The 15971-nt window shown below is 38.5% G+C and overlaps 1 protein-coding gene across 1 annotated transcript in view; it reads right to left on the bottom strand.

The window, feature by feature from the left end:
• wdfy3 (WD repeat and FYVE domain containing 3) overlaps positions 1–15971 on the bottom strand; it is a 346946-nt gene that overhangs the window by 65609 nt on the left and 265366 nt on the right. The window contains exons 43-46 of the mRNA XM_080191135.1: positions 13966–14031; positions 13073–13241; positions 10997–11160; positions 5273–5421 (exon numbers count right to left, since the gene is read on the bottom strand). Of these exons, the coding sequence (XP_080047261.1) occupies positions 5273–5421; positions 10997–11160; positions 13073–13241; positions 13966–14031 (548 nt within the window). The remainder of the gene's footprint in view (positions 1–5272; positions 5422–10996; positions 11161–13072; positions 13242–13965; positions 14032–15971) is intronic.

The following is a 15971-nucleotide window of genomic DNA, read 5'->3' as shown; positions in this document are numbered from 1 at the left end:
GGGTTATAAAGTAAAAAAGCAACTAGGGTTCCTTTTCCAGTTTTTATCTAGCAAGTCCTGCTGGAAAGTGCATGAGTGAACTATACAAATTTCAACAAGGCTTTTGACAGGGTTTCACATGGCAGATTGACCAGAAAGTAAGAACCCACAGGATCCTAGAACAAAGCAGGTTCAAATTTAGCTCAAGGGTAGGAAGCAAAGCATTATGGTTAGCAGGTGTTTTGTGACTGGAAGGCAAGGTACAGGAAAATATCTGTAACTCATCTTGCTCCAGAAATATAAATTGGCAGTTAATCGGAAATTAAAAACACAGAACTGCCAGTCACCAGAGATCTAAGGCAAGTTCTTATCCAATGAGAAAGCTCCAGGATGATTATGCAGGTATTGAGCTTTCATGAGAGCTGTGCGCACAAACAGTGATGTTGCGACGGGAGATGGTGCTGCACAGCAGTGGGAGGCTGAGACTGGCACTAAAAAAGGTTGCCAAGAATTATTGCAGGTGAGTTTGATATGCCAAATCAGAAAACAGATCCAATCCCAGGATTCTGATTTCCAGATTGCTGGATCATAGAAACTTACTGTACTTGGGTCTTTAACAGTATATGGGGGTGGTAGTGGTGGGGATCAGAGCTTGGATTCATGATTAAGTAGTTTGCAGTCCATACAGAAGTTAGTTGTGCAGTTGTTGGTGAGAAAGAAAGATGCAAACAACAGAAATATATTAATGATTGGTCAGGTGAGCAGAAAAGTGACAAACAGAATTCAGTCCAGAGAAATAGGAGATAATGAATTTGAGGAGGGCAAGAAAGGTGAAGTACGTAGTAAATGGTACAACACTGAGAAGTGTGGAGGAACAGAGGGATCTTGGAGTGCATGTCCACAGGTCCCTATAGGTAAAACGACAATCAGATAAAGTGATTGAGGTAGTATATGGGATATTTCCCTTTATTAGCCAAGACATGGAATAAAAGAACAGGAGACTGTACTCAAACTGTATAGGCTACAACTAGAATACTGAAAAAGATCTGGTTACTACATCTAAGTAAGGATAAGATTGTACTAGAGAGGATGCAGAGAGTATTTACGAGCAAGTTGCCAGAGATAAGAGTTCTTTAACCACAAGGAAAAATTGGAGAAGTTGGGGTTGTTTTCTTTGCAACAGGAGGCAAGTAATGGAGATTTAATTGAGATGTATAAAATTACTTTGATTTGATTTGTTATTGTCACATGTATTGGGGTACAGTGAAAAGTATCGTTTCTTGCGCACTATACAGGCAAAGCATACTATTCATAGAGAAGGAAAGGAGAGTGTGCAGAATGTAGTGTTACAGTCATAGCTAGGCTGTAGAGAAAGATCAACTTAATGCAAGGTAGGTTCATTCAAAGGTCTGACGGCAGCAGGGAAGAAGCTGTTCTTGAGTCGGTTGGTACGTGTCCTCAGACTTTTGTAACTTTTTCCCTATGGAAGAAGGTGGAAGAGAACATGTCCGGGGTGGGTGAGGTCCTTAATTATGCTAGCTGTTTTCATGAGGCAATGCCAATGGGTGGGAGGCTGGTTTGAGTGATGGACTAGGGCCTGATAGAATGGACTTGAAGCAAGGTCAATAACTAGGGACATAGAATTCAAGTCACTCACAAAAGCTTTAGAGGGCAAATGGGAAGAGATTTTCTCAACCCAAAGTAGTGAGGATTTGGAACCAATTGCCTTAAAGCTACATTTCATTTAAAATGTACTTGGATATGCACTTGAAATGCTGCAACCTAAACGGCTTCAGAGAGCTGGAAAGTTGGATTAGGCTTGATAGCCCTTCTGACCGCAGATAAAATGGAGCCAAGTGGCCTTCATCCATGCTGTAAATTTTCTGTTTTTTCTGAACATTATGTGAGGACAAGATCAGGCTCAGCTGTATGTTTATCCCTCTATGGTTAAATAACCTGTCAACACTCACTACGAAGTTCACTCAGAAAAGCAGGCAACATTAGCAAATTACTAACTGGCAGTTAAGACCCAGCTGACCACACTCTGATCCAAATGAATGTTGACACACAAAAAAATTACTTACCAATAAAATACATTCTAGATTCAGAAAAATGATATCGCACAAAATATCTGATCATATGCCTAGAATTCATGTCAACTCACTGTAAACATCAATACCAAATATGGGAAGAAATACTAACAGTAAAAAGTAAACCTAGATGGATTCCAAATGATGGAGACCATGCGAAATATAAATGAGATATAGTGTAAACCTACACATTCCTTTTTAAATTCCGAATCTTATCCCATACATGCCATTCTAGGAATCCTTGAGAAGAACATATACAGCCTCCATAAAGCTGATGACCCAACAACTGCCCTGATACAAGCCTGTCACACGTGAAAACAAATTGTGTCACTGGATTTGTATTCAACTTAGAAGCAGTGTTGACAGAAGATGGATTTCTTCAGTTGCTCACTGCCTGAACAAACTACAAGTAGGGCTGAGTTAAGAAAGGCTACACTATGTTGAGATTTGACTTTCAAATATTTGTCAACGTGTTATCTAATACATTGTTAAAGTTTGTGCACGCCAATTAGATTGTAAAGGCTTGTGAACGTCAGTTATATTTTTCAGGGGAATGTGAAGACATAATAAGTAAGGGATACCTGGGACATTGAGGATGTGAACTGTTAACATTGAACAAAGTCAATAATTCTCTAATCAAAGAAATGTTCTGTGCTTTAATTTTGACTTCACCATCTGGTGTGGATCCAGCTAACAACATCGACTGTCAACATGAAATGTTGATGGTTGACATGTATACGTATGGAGTTTTGGAAATCTTCAACTCTATAAATTCTTCCCTACAGTTATGTTCATCATTTATTGATATGCATTAGAAAAGTAGCACTGAAATTGGACTTATGTTTTAAAAAAAGAATTGTTATGCTTTATTTTGTAGAGAAAAAGTAATTTTATTTTCTAAAGAAATTGGAACAAGTTTGTAACCACAGAGATACAATAGGATTACTGAAGGGGATTATGGAAATTGAAGATAGTTCCCAACATTGAAGTTTTAGTGCCACCATCTTACTGCACATCAGCATCACTGCTTTTTTCGAAAATTACAATATAAAACCATGAAGTAGAATAAACAACACATTGGAGAACATAACTATGTCTTAGCATGTACAGAGCATTAATCTAATTTTTTAAAACAAATCAAGCATGTTCCCAACCCATAATTTAAAATAATTTTAGTAAACTTTTTTGAACATTTACAGAAAGCTGAGTAACTTACTGCTAGTAAATACAGACTTGTAATAAAATGGCAGTGACGTGATTTTAGTGAATGGTCGGCTTGACAATACTTCATGATTACCCTGCATTTTCCACGAGTGGACATTAATATCCCAGACACTGCTACAAAGACCAGGTGCAAAAAGCCATCAAGGCATTAAAATTTTGCTTATTGGAAGCTGAGAGTAAATTTGAACAGGTTCCTGTGAAGACATCTATTCCACAGAGAGTGCTGAGTGATGTATAAACAAGGCGTGAAGTTATTGTCATTTTAGGAAATTATAAAAGAATACCTGTTACGCAATTTAGAGTATCAGTTGCTTAAGTAATGTTTAACAGTTCATTTTAGTTTATTTATTATTAAATAGCCTTATAATGTGAAATTTTGTGAGATTCCTTTAATTTGATCCTTTAATTTGAATTCAAATCTTTTTAAAATTTATTAATCTCTACGAGGATCTCAATTGTAATAATGACTTTGCCCAATGTGTCTCAACCGGCTTGTCTTTAATGTATTTTTAAAAACTTCATGGAATTTTTCTTTATTTTGCCCACCAGTGTTTTCTTCTCATACTGCCACTTCACTCTCCTAATTTTAAGAGCCTCCCTGTACATTCGATACTCCTGTTTTGAATTCTCTGAGTCTGCCATAAGCCTCCCCTGGTAGCACTGGTGAGGAGTCTAAGGCACTGAATACAGAATAATAATATTTGTAAAGGTGTGGGCTTTAACCCCAGCGTACTGCTTTTGCTTTGACACCTAGGGCTGTCTGGACTTGCTGGGCCCATCTTTTGCGGAAAAATGTTGTCATTGTATTCTCTCTACTTTTTTGAATGACTCCTACTGTGTTGATGCAGATCTTCCTGCAAGTAGCTGCTCCCAGTCCACTGTGGCCAGATCCTGTCTTACCTTATTAAAATCGATCTTCCCCACAATTCAGAAACCTTACTTCTAGTCCATCTTTGTCCCTTCCATAACTACTTCAGATTTTACCAAGTTACAGTCACTATCACCAAAATGCTCCCCCATTGATACCTCTAACACCTGCCTGGCTTTATTCCCTAAAAGTAGCTCAAGTACTGGTCCCGTTCTCATAGGACTTTCTAAGAGCTGGGTCAAAAAGCTCTCTTCACAGAATCCCTGCAGTGCTGTAGTTAGTCATATGGCCCATCGGGTCTGCACCAAAACTCTTGACAGATCATCTTGTCCAGGCCTCCCCCTTGCCCTATTCCTGTAACTTCTCATGTTTAGCCCACTAATCCTCCTAACCTACACATCTTTGGACACCAAGGGGAAATTTAGCATGGTCAATCCACCTAACCTGCATATCTTTGGCCTGTGGGACACATGGATGTGGGGCGAATGTGCAAACTCCACGCTGACAGTCATGCAAGGCTGCCCATTTTAAAGTAAATAAATTGAAATTTTTAGCAATGCTGGGGTCAAAGCCCACACCTTTACAAATATTATTATTCTGTATTCAGTGCCTTAGACTTCTCACCAATGCTACCAGCATAAGCAACCGTTATCAGTCCTAGTAATGCCAGTGAACACAATCAATGGAGCATGATTGGCTCTCCTGGATGAAATTTAAGAATTCCGCCTCCCCCCAAGCCCTTCACACTTTGCCTATTCCAATAAATATTTTGAATTATTGGTATTTTCTTACTATATTGACTGTAACTTTGCCTTATTCCAGTTTTTCACACATTGTCCCTTAGACTGAGCACTTACCAGCCAATTACAGGTTCCTCAAACTTTCTGACAACATGTCAGTTTCACAAATCGTACATAAAATGCACTATAAATGTGAGCTACTTACTAAGATAAATGAGTGAAAACTGTGTAGGCATTGTCTTTTTGATAGGCATATTAGAATTAGAAGATGGATAAAGTTGTTTATTTTTAAAATATTCAATAAATATAAAGTTAGAGATGACAGTAAACATTTAGTCAATACTGTAGCCAAATAAAAGAAATATACTCACTTCAGTGGCAGTGTTTCAATGTCACGGATCTCCCTAGTGGCAGTCATTGTGAAGCCATCAATCACGTAGAAATGCTCTTTGCCAAACAAGAGGAGTCCTTCACTGGTGTCCAGCCCTTGTACTCTAGCACATCTGTACATGTGCTGAATCTATAATGGGTCAGATACATATTGGTGTAGTTTAGTTAATATTCAACAGCACTAAGTAATTTCATAAATTTGCAATTAAACACAAGCACCAGTCACCACTGTACATCCTTATTACATAAAAACTTTTGAAATTGATATTTAACCAAGTGCAATATTTTCCTCTTTCTATAAATGCTATCTGATTTTCTGCATGATTGCAGCATTTTTTTATTTCAGATATCCAGCACCAGTAATAATTTTGCTTTTGCATTAAAATATAGTACATCCCACAAAAACAGGAAAAGTTAACATTCTCAGGGAATACAGACATTTACCTAGCTAAAATTCTAATTAATGGAATTGATAAATTTGTTGGTGAATCATCATTATGGATGCTGGCACATTTCAGTAACAAACAACTTGTGACTTTCAGCGAGAATTAAAAGAAATGCTCCCGATCACACTTGTGATCTAGCCATCATGTATTTCACATACAATGAATTCTATTTTTTGTTTATGAACATTGATATTTCTACAATAGATTAAGCTTCCAGTGTCATGCTCATCTGCTGGAAATGCATTTTTGGAAATGGTGGAGATACAAGTCCAAGATTTTCTGTCCATTTGGAGTGGAAAAATTAAAGTTTGCTTTCTATTTCCTGATGTGCTTTCAGTGAGTAAAACTTTATATTTGGAGCTCAAATGGTAAAACAAAACCTCATGACTTTAATTACTAAGAGGGAAATTTGCTGATAGTTTATAAATACATTAATGGGAGACATCTTTCCCAGTTACTCCCCTATCCTTTATTACTATGTTTTCTACTTTACAGCTACTAATTAGTAGTTTGAAATATTATTTTTTTGTTCTGATACTTTATCCTTGCTTACTCCATTTCAAAATCCAATCCTTCATAGATAAACTCAATATTCAGCTGCATTAGGTGCCATATCTTTACTTTTGACCTTCATTGTTGTTCTTCCGTCCATTATGTGTTGGTCAGGTCTATAAAATGGGTTCTCACTGGACAATAAATGTTCTAATGACAAGAAGTCACTAAGCGCACTTTTCTTTCAGATGCCAATTAAGTTCTATATTTTCAGCATTTTTTTCTTTTCACTTTACATTTGTTATTTTCCTTCAATTGTGTACAATTTCCCTGATGTAAAGTTGACATTCCGCTGCAGTATCCCATGAATGAGTACAGCTGCACACATTCCACAGACTCTTTTCAGATCAATTGCAAATAAAAAAGAATCTAAAAGAGCAAAATACTGGAGATTAAACTACTGGGGACAGAAATAACAAATCAATTTAATTGTGATTAAAGATCTGTGTTATTCATGTTGGTACACTTACTTTTGAATACATTATTTATAGAACCATAGAGTCCCTACAACGCAGGAGGACGCCATTAAGCCTATCGAGTTTATACTGATTCTCTGAAAGAGTATCTTACTTAGGTTAAATTTTAGAACCTAATTAAATTTAGTGTAAAAAAAAATCTTGATAATGAAAACCCTAGTACCAGAACTGCACATGCTTCTGTAAGTCACATTTCTGTTTACCCAGTTTAACCTGACTCTTGCAAAGTGGTAAGAAATTGAAAGTTAAAAGGTTAGTGAAAGCAGATCATCTAGCTTTTGTTTTCTTGCTCAAAGAGGTGGTGAGAAATAAACACCTTGATTTTGTTTTGTAAGGTGTGCAAAGTGTGTTCAAAGCACTGTTCCATGGTTCTAAAGGAACGAATAAACCACTCAAATCTTGATCCTGAGCTGATGGTAATAGGGGAGCAGGGCAAAGAGCAGCTACTTTTAACCATAAGACATATTAACAGAATTAGGCCATGGCATCTTTCCTGTCTCACTCATCCTTCAATATCCTCTGTGGACTTTGCCAGAGGATCAATAATCACGGTCTCTTCTCACTTTTCCCTCCAAAATGTTTGTTCACTTGTGGATCAGGTCTTTGCCATCCATGACCTTATTTTGGAAGATTGCACTGACATTATGGCCTTGGCGGAAACTTGGGTCAGGTGATTATACTATATCCCTTACTGAAGCCTTTCCACCGGGCTTTGTCTAAATGTAGCCCTCATCACCTAGACTGCTCTTATTCTGTCTCCTTTCTTCTTTTCATTTAAGCTCCCTTCTTTCTCTATCATCCACCTAAGCCCTATGCTATTTCTCACCAAGATATCCTCACTACCTTCTTCCGACTGCAACAAGCAACTTTTCTCCCTATAGCAAAGGGAAGGAGAGAAAATTCCATTCAGGTAGAAGTTTAGATCATGACAAAAAAGTAGTTTGGTGGAGGAGGGTGGGGGTGGGGGTGGGGAGGAAGAGAGAGCGCGAGAGAGAGAGAGAGAGGGAGAGGGAGAGAGAGAGAGAGAGAGAGAGAGAGAGGGAGGGAGGGAGGGAGGGAGGGAGGGAGGGAGGGAGGGAGGGAGGGAGAGCATGGCGGAACCCAGGCTCCCCTGAGGGCAAGGAAAGCATGTGGCAGAGACATGGTCCTTCCTGCCTAGTCTTAAATTTTACTCATTTAGTTTATCTTCTTTCTCTTCTTATGCTCTCACCAGGTTAATTTTTCTATAAGGCTCACCTTTTGTTCTCCTGATCCTTTTACCCTCTATACTGACCACCTTGCTTCCCTCCTAGTCTTCATGATATTGTAAACAGTTAGGAACACTAGGAGCAGGAGAAGTGGACCATTCAGCCTTCAACTCTACTCTTCTGTTTAATTAGATCACAACTGATCTGCACCTCAGTACAATTTTTCCAGCTTTGCTTCATTTCCCTTGATATTCTTACCAAATAGAAATCTATCCAGCTCCACTTTGAGACTTCCTATTTTTCTCACATTGATAATCTTTTTGGGAAAGCGGTCACATTTGCTACACATTGTTTAATAAAGTGCATCTTGATTTTGCCTCTGAATAACCTACTTCAAATTTCAGAATTATGTTTCCTTGTTTTTAATTTTCCAACCAGAGGAATAATTTATCTATCTACCCAATGAACTAATGAACACCTCATACAGATCAACAATAAATCTCTTATACTAAAGGGAAAAGAAACTAAACTTACCTCACCTGTGCTGCTAATTTAATCCTCTAAATCCTGGTATCTATTTCCTCTCTTCAGTATTGTCCTCCTCCCATTCAAATCTCCTCTACAATAACACCATTTACTCCTCTTTTCTCGCAAATTATAGCCCAAATTTCAAACTTCCTTTTCTCTCCAAAGTTTTTAAAAGCATCCTCTCATCCCAAATTCATACCTCTTTTTCTCAGAACTATGTTTAACCTCTCCAATTAGGTTTCTGCCTTGGACAACACAAGGGCTCCCCTCTGCATTTCTTCACAGATAAAGGTTTTTTGGACAGTTGTATTTTTCTTCTCATCAGTTGCAGGTCTGTATCTAGTCAGGCCTATCCGTGACTAGCAGATTCAGCACAAAAACAGCCCTCATCAAAATCACAAATGAGAGCCTCTGTGACACTGACCATTTTGCAGAATCCTTCTTTATTTGACCACACCAGAAAACAGCCTGCAATGGTTTCTCTCCCTGCACTGTTATTTCAAGTGTCCACAAAGGATCTCCCATTAGACCTCTGCTATTTCTCACCGGTATTCTGCCCCAGGCAACATCATTCAAAATGAGATTTTGTGCCGCAACCCCTCCACTGTTTCTGTAATGTCAGATGAATCCTGCATGAGCCAGATTTTCTCCAATTAAACACTGGGGAGATAAAAGCCATTTCTTCCAACCCTGACACAAACACTCTTCCCTGGCCACCAATTCAATCTTTTCAATGCCAGTGTCTCAGGCTGAAAAATACTGTTTGAAGCTTCAGTGTCTTATTTGACACTCAGTATAGCTTCAGACTCTATGATCTGTCCAATACAAACTACTGGCACTTCCATAACATTGCCCGTCTTCCTCCCTGCCTTGGTACATCTGCTGAAACTTCACCTATTGTATACCAATGGTCCTCTGACACGTGATCTTCGTCAAAACACTGCTGTCAGTATGCCAATTGCAATAAATACTGTTTATCCGTCATCGCCTTGTGCTTACTAACCTACACTCTCCCATAGTCAAATCAAGGCCTCACGTTTAAAATTATATTTGATGCTAAAAATGCTCAAGCTCTTGCTCCTCCCATTGCTGTTATCTTTCGAGCCCTGCAATCCTCCAAAAACTCTGCATTCCTCAAACATGGTGTTCGAACGCATTCCCCATCCCCTTCACCCCATCACTGATGGTTAGGCTCTTGCACTCCCTTACTGCAAGTCCCTCTCACCTCCATCTCTATTCTACTTTAAGACAGTGCTTATAGCTCCAATTCATTTTCAATATTAAAAATTAATTGATCAAAGTGCAGTGAGAAACACATCCATACCAGAATACTTTTCTAAAACCTTCTGGTTCGAGTGGTTAGAGTGGAATGCGCCACTCTATCTATAAAGTGATTCAGCCATCATTAACAGTGCAATTTTCGTTTGCTAGTTGCAGATTTCTACCTGTAGTGTAACTGTAGCCCTCAGCACCACAAATTCAACTACACTGAACAATCTTTTCAAGTCAAGAGCTTTAGTAGCTGCCGTGATAGTATATTGGTATGGAATCAGAAAAGATTGGGAAGTCAAGGAACCCAGAGAATATAATGTTAAAAATGAAGCTAAGAAGGGCTGTGCAAGGAAATGTTCAAGAGAGTGGAGAAATAATGCCACTTTGTAATTAATTTTTTAATGCATGAAATCTGGGCAAAACTGATGCCTTAATGCTGACTGCAGTTGTTATGAGTGGATTACAGAGTATTTAATTTTTTTTCTTTGTTCATGGGATGGAAGCAACTCTCAAGGCCAAAATTTATTGCCCATCTATAACTACCCTTGAAAGATGGTGGTGAACTGCCTTCTTGAAGTGGTGCACATCATATGGTGTAATTAATGTTAGGGAGAGAATACCAAGATTTTGACTCCTGTGACTGAAGGATCAATGATAAATTTCCAACTCAGGATGGTGAGAGACTTGGAAAGGAACTTGCAGGTGGTGATTTTCCCATGCGTTTCACACCTTTATTCTTCTAGGTGAAAGAAGTTAAGGGCTTGAAAGGCATGGCAGTGCAATTTATGAACGGTACATACTGCATGGTGCACAGTGTTGCAGGAAATTAATGCTTAAGGTTGTGGGGTATCAATTAAGAAGGCTACTTTTTCCTGGATGGTGTTGAACTTTGAGTGTTGTTGAAGCTACACTCATCCGGGAAAATGGGTGTACTACATCACACTCCTGATTTATCCCTTGAATAGGTTTTGGAGAATCTGTTTGATACTAAATAGGATATTACTTTTTAAAAATGTTTTCCATGCAGTCACTGCTAATTTGATTACAATTCTACTAAAGTCAGGGGAGGTTGTTTCAGTTAAAGTTAACATAAAGGAGAACCTTGTGGGGTGTACAATAGTCAGCTGATCCACCACTATGAGCTTTACAACAACCAAAAGTGAAAATTCTCAATTAGAGTGCAGTAAAATATTTAACAAAATAATTCAATCTCAGTTGAAGACAAATGGATTAAGCCACTGTACCTTTTCCCCCTCCTCTAGTAATCGTAGCAGAGTTTGGTTGTCTGTCTTCTCCTCTTCATCCATTGAACTTCCCTCAGAGATCTGGTCAAGGAAAGGTTCTGTGTTATCTTCATCACCACCATCAGGGGCAGAACGTGATCGTTTTAGTGGAGGCTTCACAATTCCTAAACAATTATATTTTATATTAATCTACAAGTTTAATGAAAATGCACTTGAACATATTAAATCCAATTTTACTTTAAAATAACTTATCTCTCGAAAATATAATTAGTACATTGCTGCAAAAATATTTAGCACTACAGTGCAGACCACATGATCACCTTCATATGTTTGGTTATTAATTTAATGGGGTTTTTCATGCAATTTTTATATTCTTCCTCAAAACTTTCCTGGGTAATTTTTCAGTGGTAGGTAAAAGATAAAGTTGCCAGCCTCCCATCCATTGACTCTGTCTCTACACTTCCCGCTGCCTTGACAAAGCAGCCAGCTTAATTAAGGACCTCATACACAGAGGGCATTCTTTCTTCCATCTTCTTCCGCTGGGAAAAAGATACAAATGTCTAAGGTCACATTCCAACCGACTTAAGAGCAGCTTCGTCCCTGCTGTCATCAGGCTTTTGAATGGATCTACCTCATACTAACTTGATCTTTCTCTACACCCTAGCTATGACTGTAACGCTACATTCTGCACTCTCGTTTCCTTTTCTATAAACAGTATGTTTTGTCGGTATAGTGCGCAAGGAACAGTACTTTTCACCGTATGTTAATCCATGTGACAATAATCAATCAAATCAAATAGTTCTTCTTTTAGGGGGAGAGCTGACCAGTGGTGATTTAACCTGAAGATCACACCTCCAGCAAAGGTTGAATAGGTGTTCATGAATAATTTCAGTTGGTATGGGAATTGAACTTGTGCTGTTGGCATCATTTTTCATCATGAAGCAGCCATCTAGCCAACTGAATGAACCGATCCCTGTTGTAGGTATGTCCCTGTTAAGCATCCAGCAAGTATCAGCTTCAGATATCTACTCTGATTGCTTTGCAAGTGTATTAAACTATAAGGACATTGTGGACCGCTTCCTGACAGCTGAGTAGATGAAAACTATGCAGTTCCACTCCATAACACATTTGGATAAACATATACCTGTAGCTGTTAAGCTAAAGGCAAGAATTACCCAATTAAGATTTAGACTACTGTTTAGAGTGTCAGAACCCTTTATATCTTAGGTTCACAAGATTAAGTCAATGGCAAGTTGCATAAACTTGATTGGTATCCCTTGAGTTTAGAAGGTGGAGGGTGACCTAAGTAAGGTCCTTAAAATAATGAAGTGATTCAATAGATCTGATAAAGTGAAACTATTTTCTCTGACAGGAAAATCCAGAACAAGGGGCAATGGTTTTAAAATAAGCATTAGGCCATTTAAAACTATGTTTTCACAATGTTTCTAAAATCTCAAACTCCCCCCGCCCGCCCCAATCAAAAGGTTGGGGATGCTCGGCCATCTGAAATTTTCAATTTTAAGATCAATATTTAAAAAGACAAGGATATCAAGGAATACGAAAAAGATGTGGTTAAATGCAGTTCAAACACAAATCACGATTTAACTGAATGGCACAACAGGCTCAAGGATATGAGCGACCTGTTCCCATGTCATAAATAAATTCAAAATTGATCATTTCTTTCAACAAGATATTAGATTTAAAATATATAATTAACATGATCAATTACTGAAAAACACTATGAAGTTCCTAATATTTCCATTCTAATAAATTGAATACTTGCATTTATCAATGCATTATGACGCTGGGATGTCTTAAGATGCTTCACAGAATTGCTTTGGAGTGTGGCAACTGTTATAATATAGAAACATCCCAGCCCAATTTGAGATAGTGGGGTATGTCACAAGAAAAACACATTCATCATTTGGTTATATTACAAAAAAAACACAGTTCATCAATTTTGTAAAATTACAGTAATTTTTTTTATGTTACATAATGTCTGGAACATAGGCTCAGTTCTGCTGCTAAAGGAGCTACATACACATCAATAAATTGCAGATACTACAATGGATTAACCTTTGACTCTTGCAATTGTATCTTCTCCATGCTCTGGTTCGTGCTGGGTGGTTTCACTCTCTGAGCTCTCTTCAATTGTATCTGGATACATGGTAGGATTTCCGGCAGACAGCCGCATGTAGTATTCTTTACTGTCATAGCTTATAGCTCTACGGTATCGAGCAGGTTTCTATAAAACCAAAATACAAAGAGTATGTTTCTGCGCACAAAATCTGATTTTGTTAAGCAAAAAGATCCTGAACATTGCTCAAGAGATTTCACTTACGACAGACATAAAAGGTGTTCACATAGGCCAGCCATAGGCTCATGATGTGTGAGGAAGACAATCAACTGCCAAAACACGTGAATATTCACAAGTGCTTTATGCTGAATATTACTTTGGTAACATGCTTCTGTAAATTCTGTGCTTTTCTTTGTGAAACAATAACTAAAACTGAAGTTAAGGATATGATTCAAAAACTGAAAATTGTGAGGAAGTTAGAAAAATGCTGGTATATTTTTATCTTTTTTGGAAGGGTAGGGGAGAGAGGAAAAAGGACTGACAACTCAGACATTACATTTTTCTGTTGAACTTGGTTTGAAACAATGCAGCTTAAATCACGAGGCCACAAAAATAGCAATGATGTTATTTCAAGTGCTAGGGTGAGCCTCCAGCCTAAGAAAGCCTGTTAGTGTGCAGTATAAAACAATCTACAAAGATCTATTTTGGTGACAAGTGCAAAGAAATAACAAATTCTGTCGTGAAGAGTGAATCATCATTTTACAGCTCAAAAAGATGCATCAGGAGAAGCCAATCATAAAGCTATGTTACAATGCCCACCATGCAGGTTCATTCACTTTCATTTCTTAATGGGCATAGCAACCATTGCTTTTGATACTTTTTTGTCGTTTACCTTCTCAGAAACCATATTGGCATCATCAAACCAAGGCACCTCAGGCAGTTTACTAGCGATGACTGACTAAAACAAGGTATTGAGAATATAGGAAATCCTCATCAGATTTTCAGCACAGTGAAGCAACCATATTAAGTACAGATACACACAGTAAATATTACAAGTAGGTGGCAGTGCAGTTTAGAAATTACTGTTGAAAATTCATGTGAATTCAAAGGTAAGCAGGTTTCATATACAGCACAGTATCTGTAAACACACGCACCATATATATTCTGAAGGTCAAATTATAACTGGGTTATTATATTTCATTGGACAAATTTGGTGTTGTCAAAGTAAACACGAGAAAATATAATCAACTTTAACTGCAAAGGAGCTTTATTGTAACATATTGGCCCAGACATTACAATCTCAACAGCTGTGAACACTAGCACCGTAACTTTCAGGAACCCACTTAGATGTCAAAAGAGGAGTTACAATTAAAACCAGATACCAAAAGGTCTGCAGATGGACAATTAATTCAGAAGCTGTTGCAGAGCTGAAGACAGACCTCAAGGGATGTGTCTTCAGCTTAGACATTCCTGATGCCACCAGACCTCTCCAGTCCATTCCTACAGCCAGGAAAGCAAACAGTAAGCAGGCCTGAGTTTCAGATTTTATTTCAGTAGGATTTAGTTTGGCTGTTTAACCCGACAACTTTGTACAAACATCTTATTTAAAAGAAATCATTTTGCGATTTCAAAAGCTGCTGCCAAACTTCGCAACATTTTAGTACACTAACCACTAATACTGTAAAGTAGCAAGTGACCAGTAATAGATTAGTAGTATCTAAGTGAAGAATAATTAATCAGATAGTTAACACGAGTTGGGTTCGATTTATTCCTTTTTTTTTTAACTAACAGAACTGTCAGTACTTTACACATGCTGAATGAGAATATGTGGGAAGCAACTACAACTGCATTATTCCAGCAAAGCCCTGAGAGGGACATATTGTCCTTAACTCTAGCATCAGGCTTAATGAATTAGGAGCCTTTCCTATATTGAGATAAGGAACACGTATTGAAGTGCTTCACTGTTTTCATGTATAAGGCAAAGTGCGCAGATGGACAGGCCCAATGGGATTAACCTGTACAATATTATTGACCGTCTAATTGTTAATAATTTTTGATTAAGATGAGATGATGCCCGATTTAAGTAAAAGAGAGTTTCAGTTACCATCTTATTCACGTACAACAATTAAAGGGACCCTTTATCAGGTTTTGGAGTTAAGAATGAAAGGTGATCTAATTGAAACATAAAAGATGAGGGGGTAGAGGCAGATGGCAAAGTGAAATTGAGACCACAACTAGATCAGCCATAATCTCATTGAATGGGGGAAGCAGACTCAATGGGCTGAATAGTTTATTCCAGCTTCTGAGTCCTACATCCTCTCAGGGCATGAATAGCATAGCATCGGACCCAGGAAGAGATGATGTGGGGATTGGGGGGGGAGGGGGCAGCCGAACTTTGACATGATCCTCCGCAGGCCTTGTCGGCTGACAGTGACGAAGGCTTTCGCGAGGTCAACAAAGGTTGTGTAGAGCTTGCGATTCTGCTCCCGACACCTCTCCTGAAGTTGGCGTGCAGCAAAAATTGTGTCAATAGTCCCGACCTTTGCGGAAGCGACACAGTGATTCTGGAAGCAGGCCCAACTCCAGATGAGGGACCAGACGATTTAGCTGGACTCTTGCAAGGATTTTTCCTGTGATGGAGAGCAGTGAGATTCCTTGGTGGTTGTCGCATACTTGCCGATTGCCCTTCCTCTTGTAGAGGTGTACGATGGAAGCATCTTTAAGCTCCTGAGGAATGGATCCTTGCTTCCAAAAGGACTGGAACAACTCGGTGAGCTTGTCGATAAGTACAGGACCAGCAGCTTTGTAGATTTCTGTGGGTATGGCATCTGCCCCTGGGGCTTTGCCACTGGATAGCTGGCTGACAGCTTTCATGACTTCAGCTATTACCAGTGGGTC

This window comes from Carcharhinus amblyrhynchos, chromosome 1 (assembly GCF_965287045.1).
Source record: "Carcharhinus amblyrhynchos chromosome 1, sCarAmb.v2.hapA, whole genome shotgun sequence".
Classification (NCBI taxonomy): domain Eukaryota; kingdom Metazoa; phylum Chordata; class Chondrichthyes; order Carcharhiniformes; family Carcharhinidae; genus Carcharhinus; species Carcharhinus amblyrhynchos.
The sequence above is the reverse complement of the archived record's forward strand: the minus strand, read 5'-3'. Positions and strand labels throughout refer to the sequence as shown.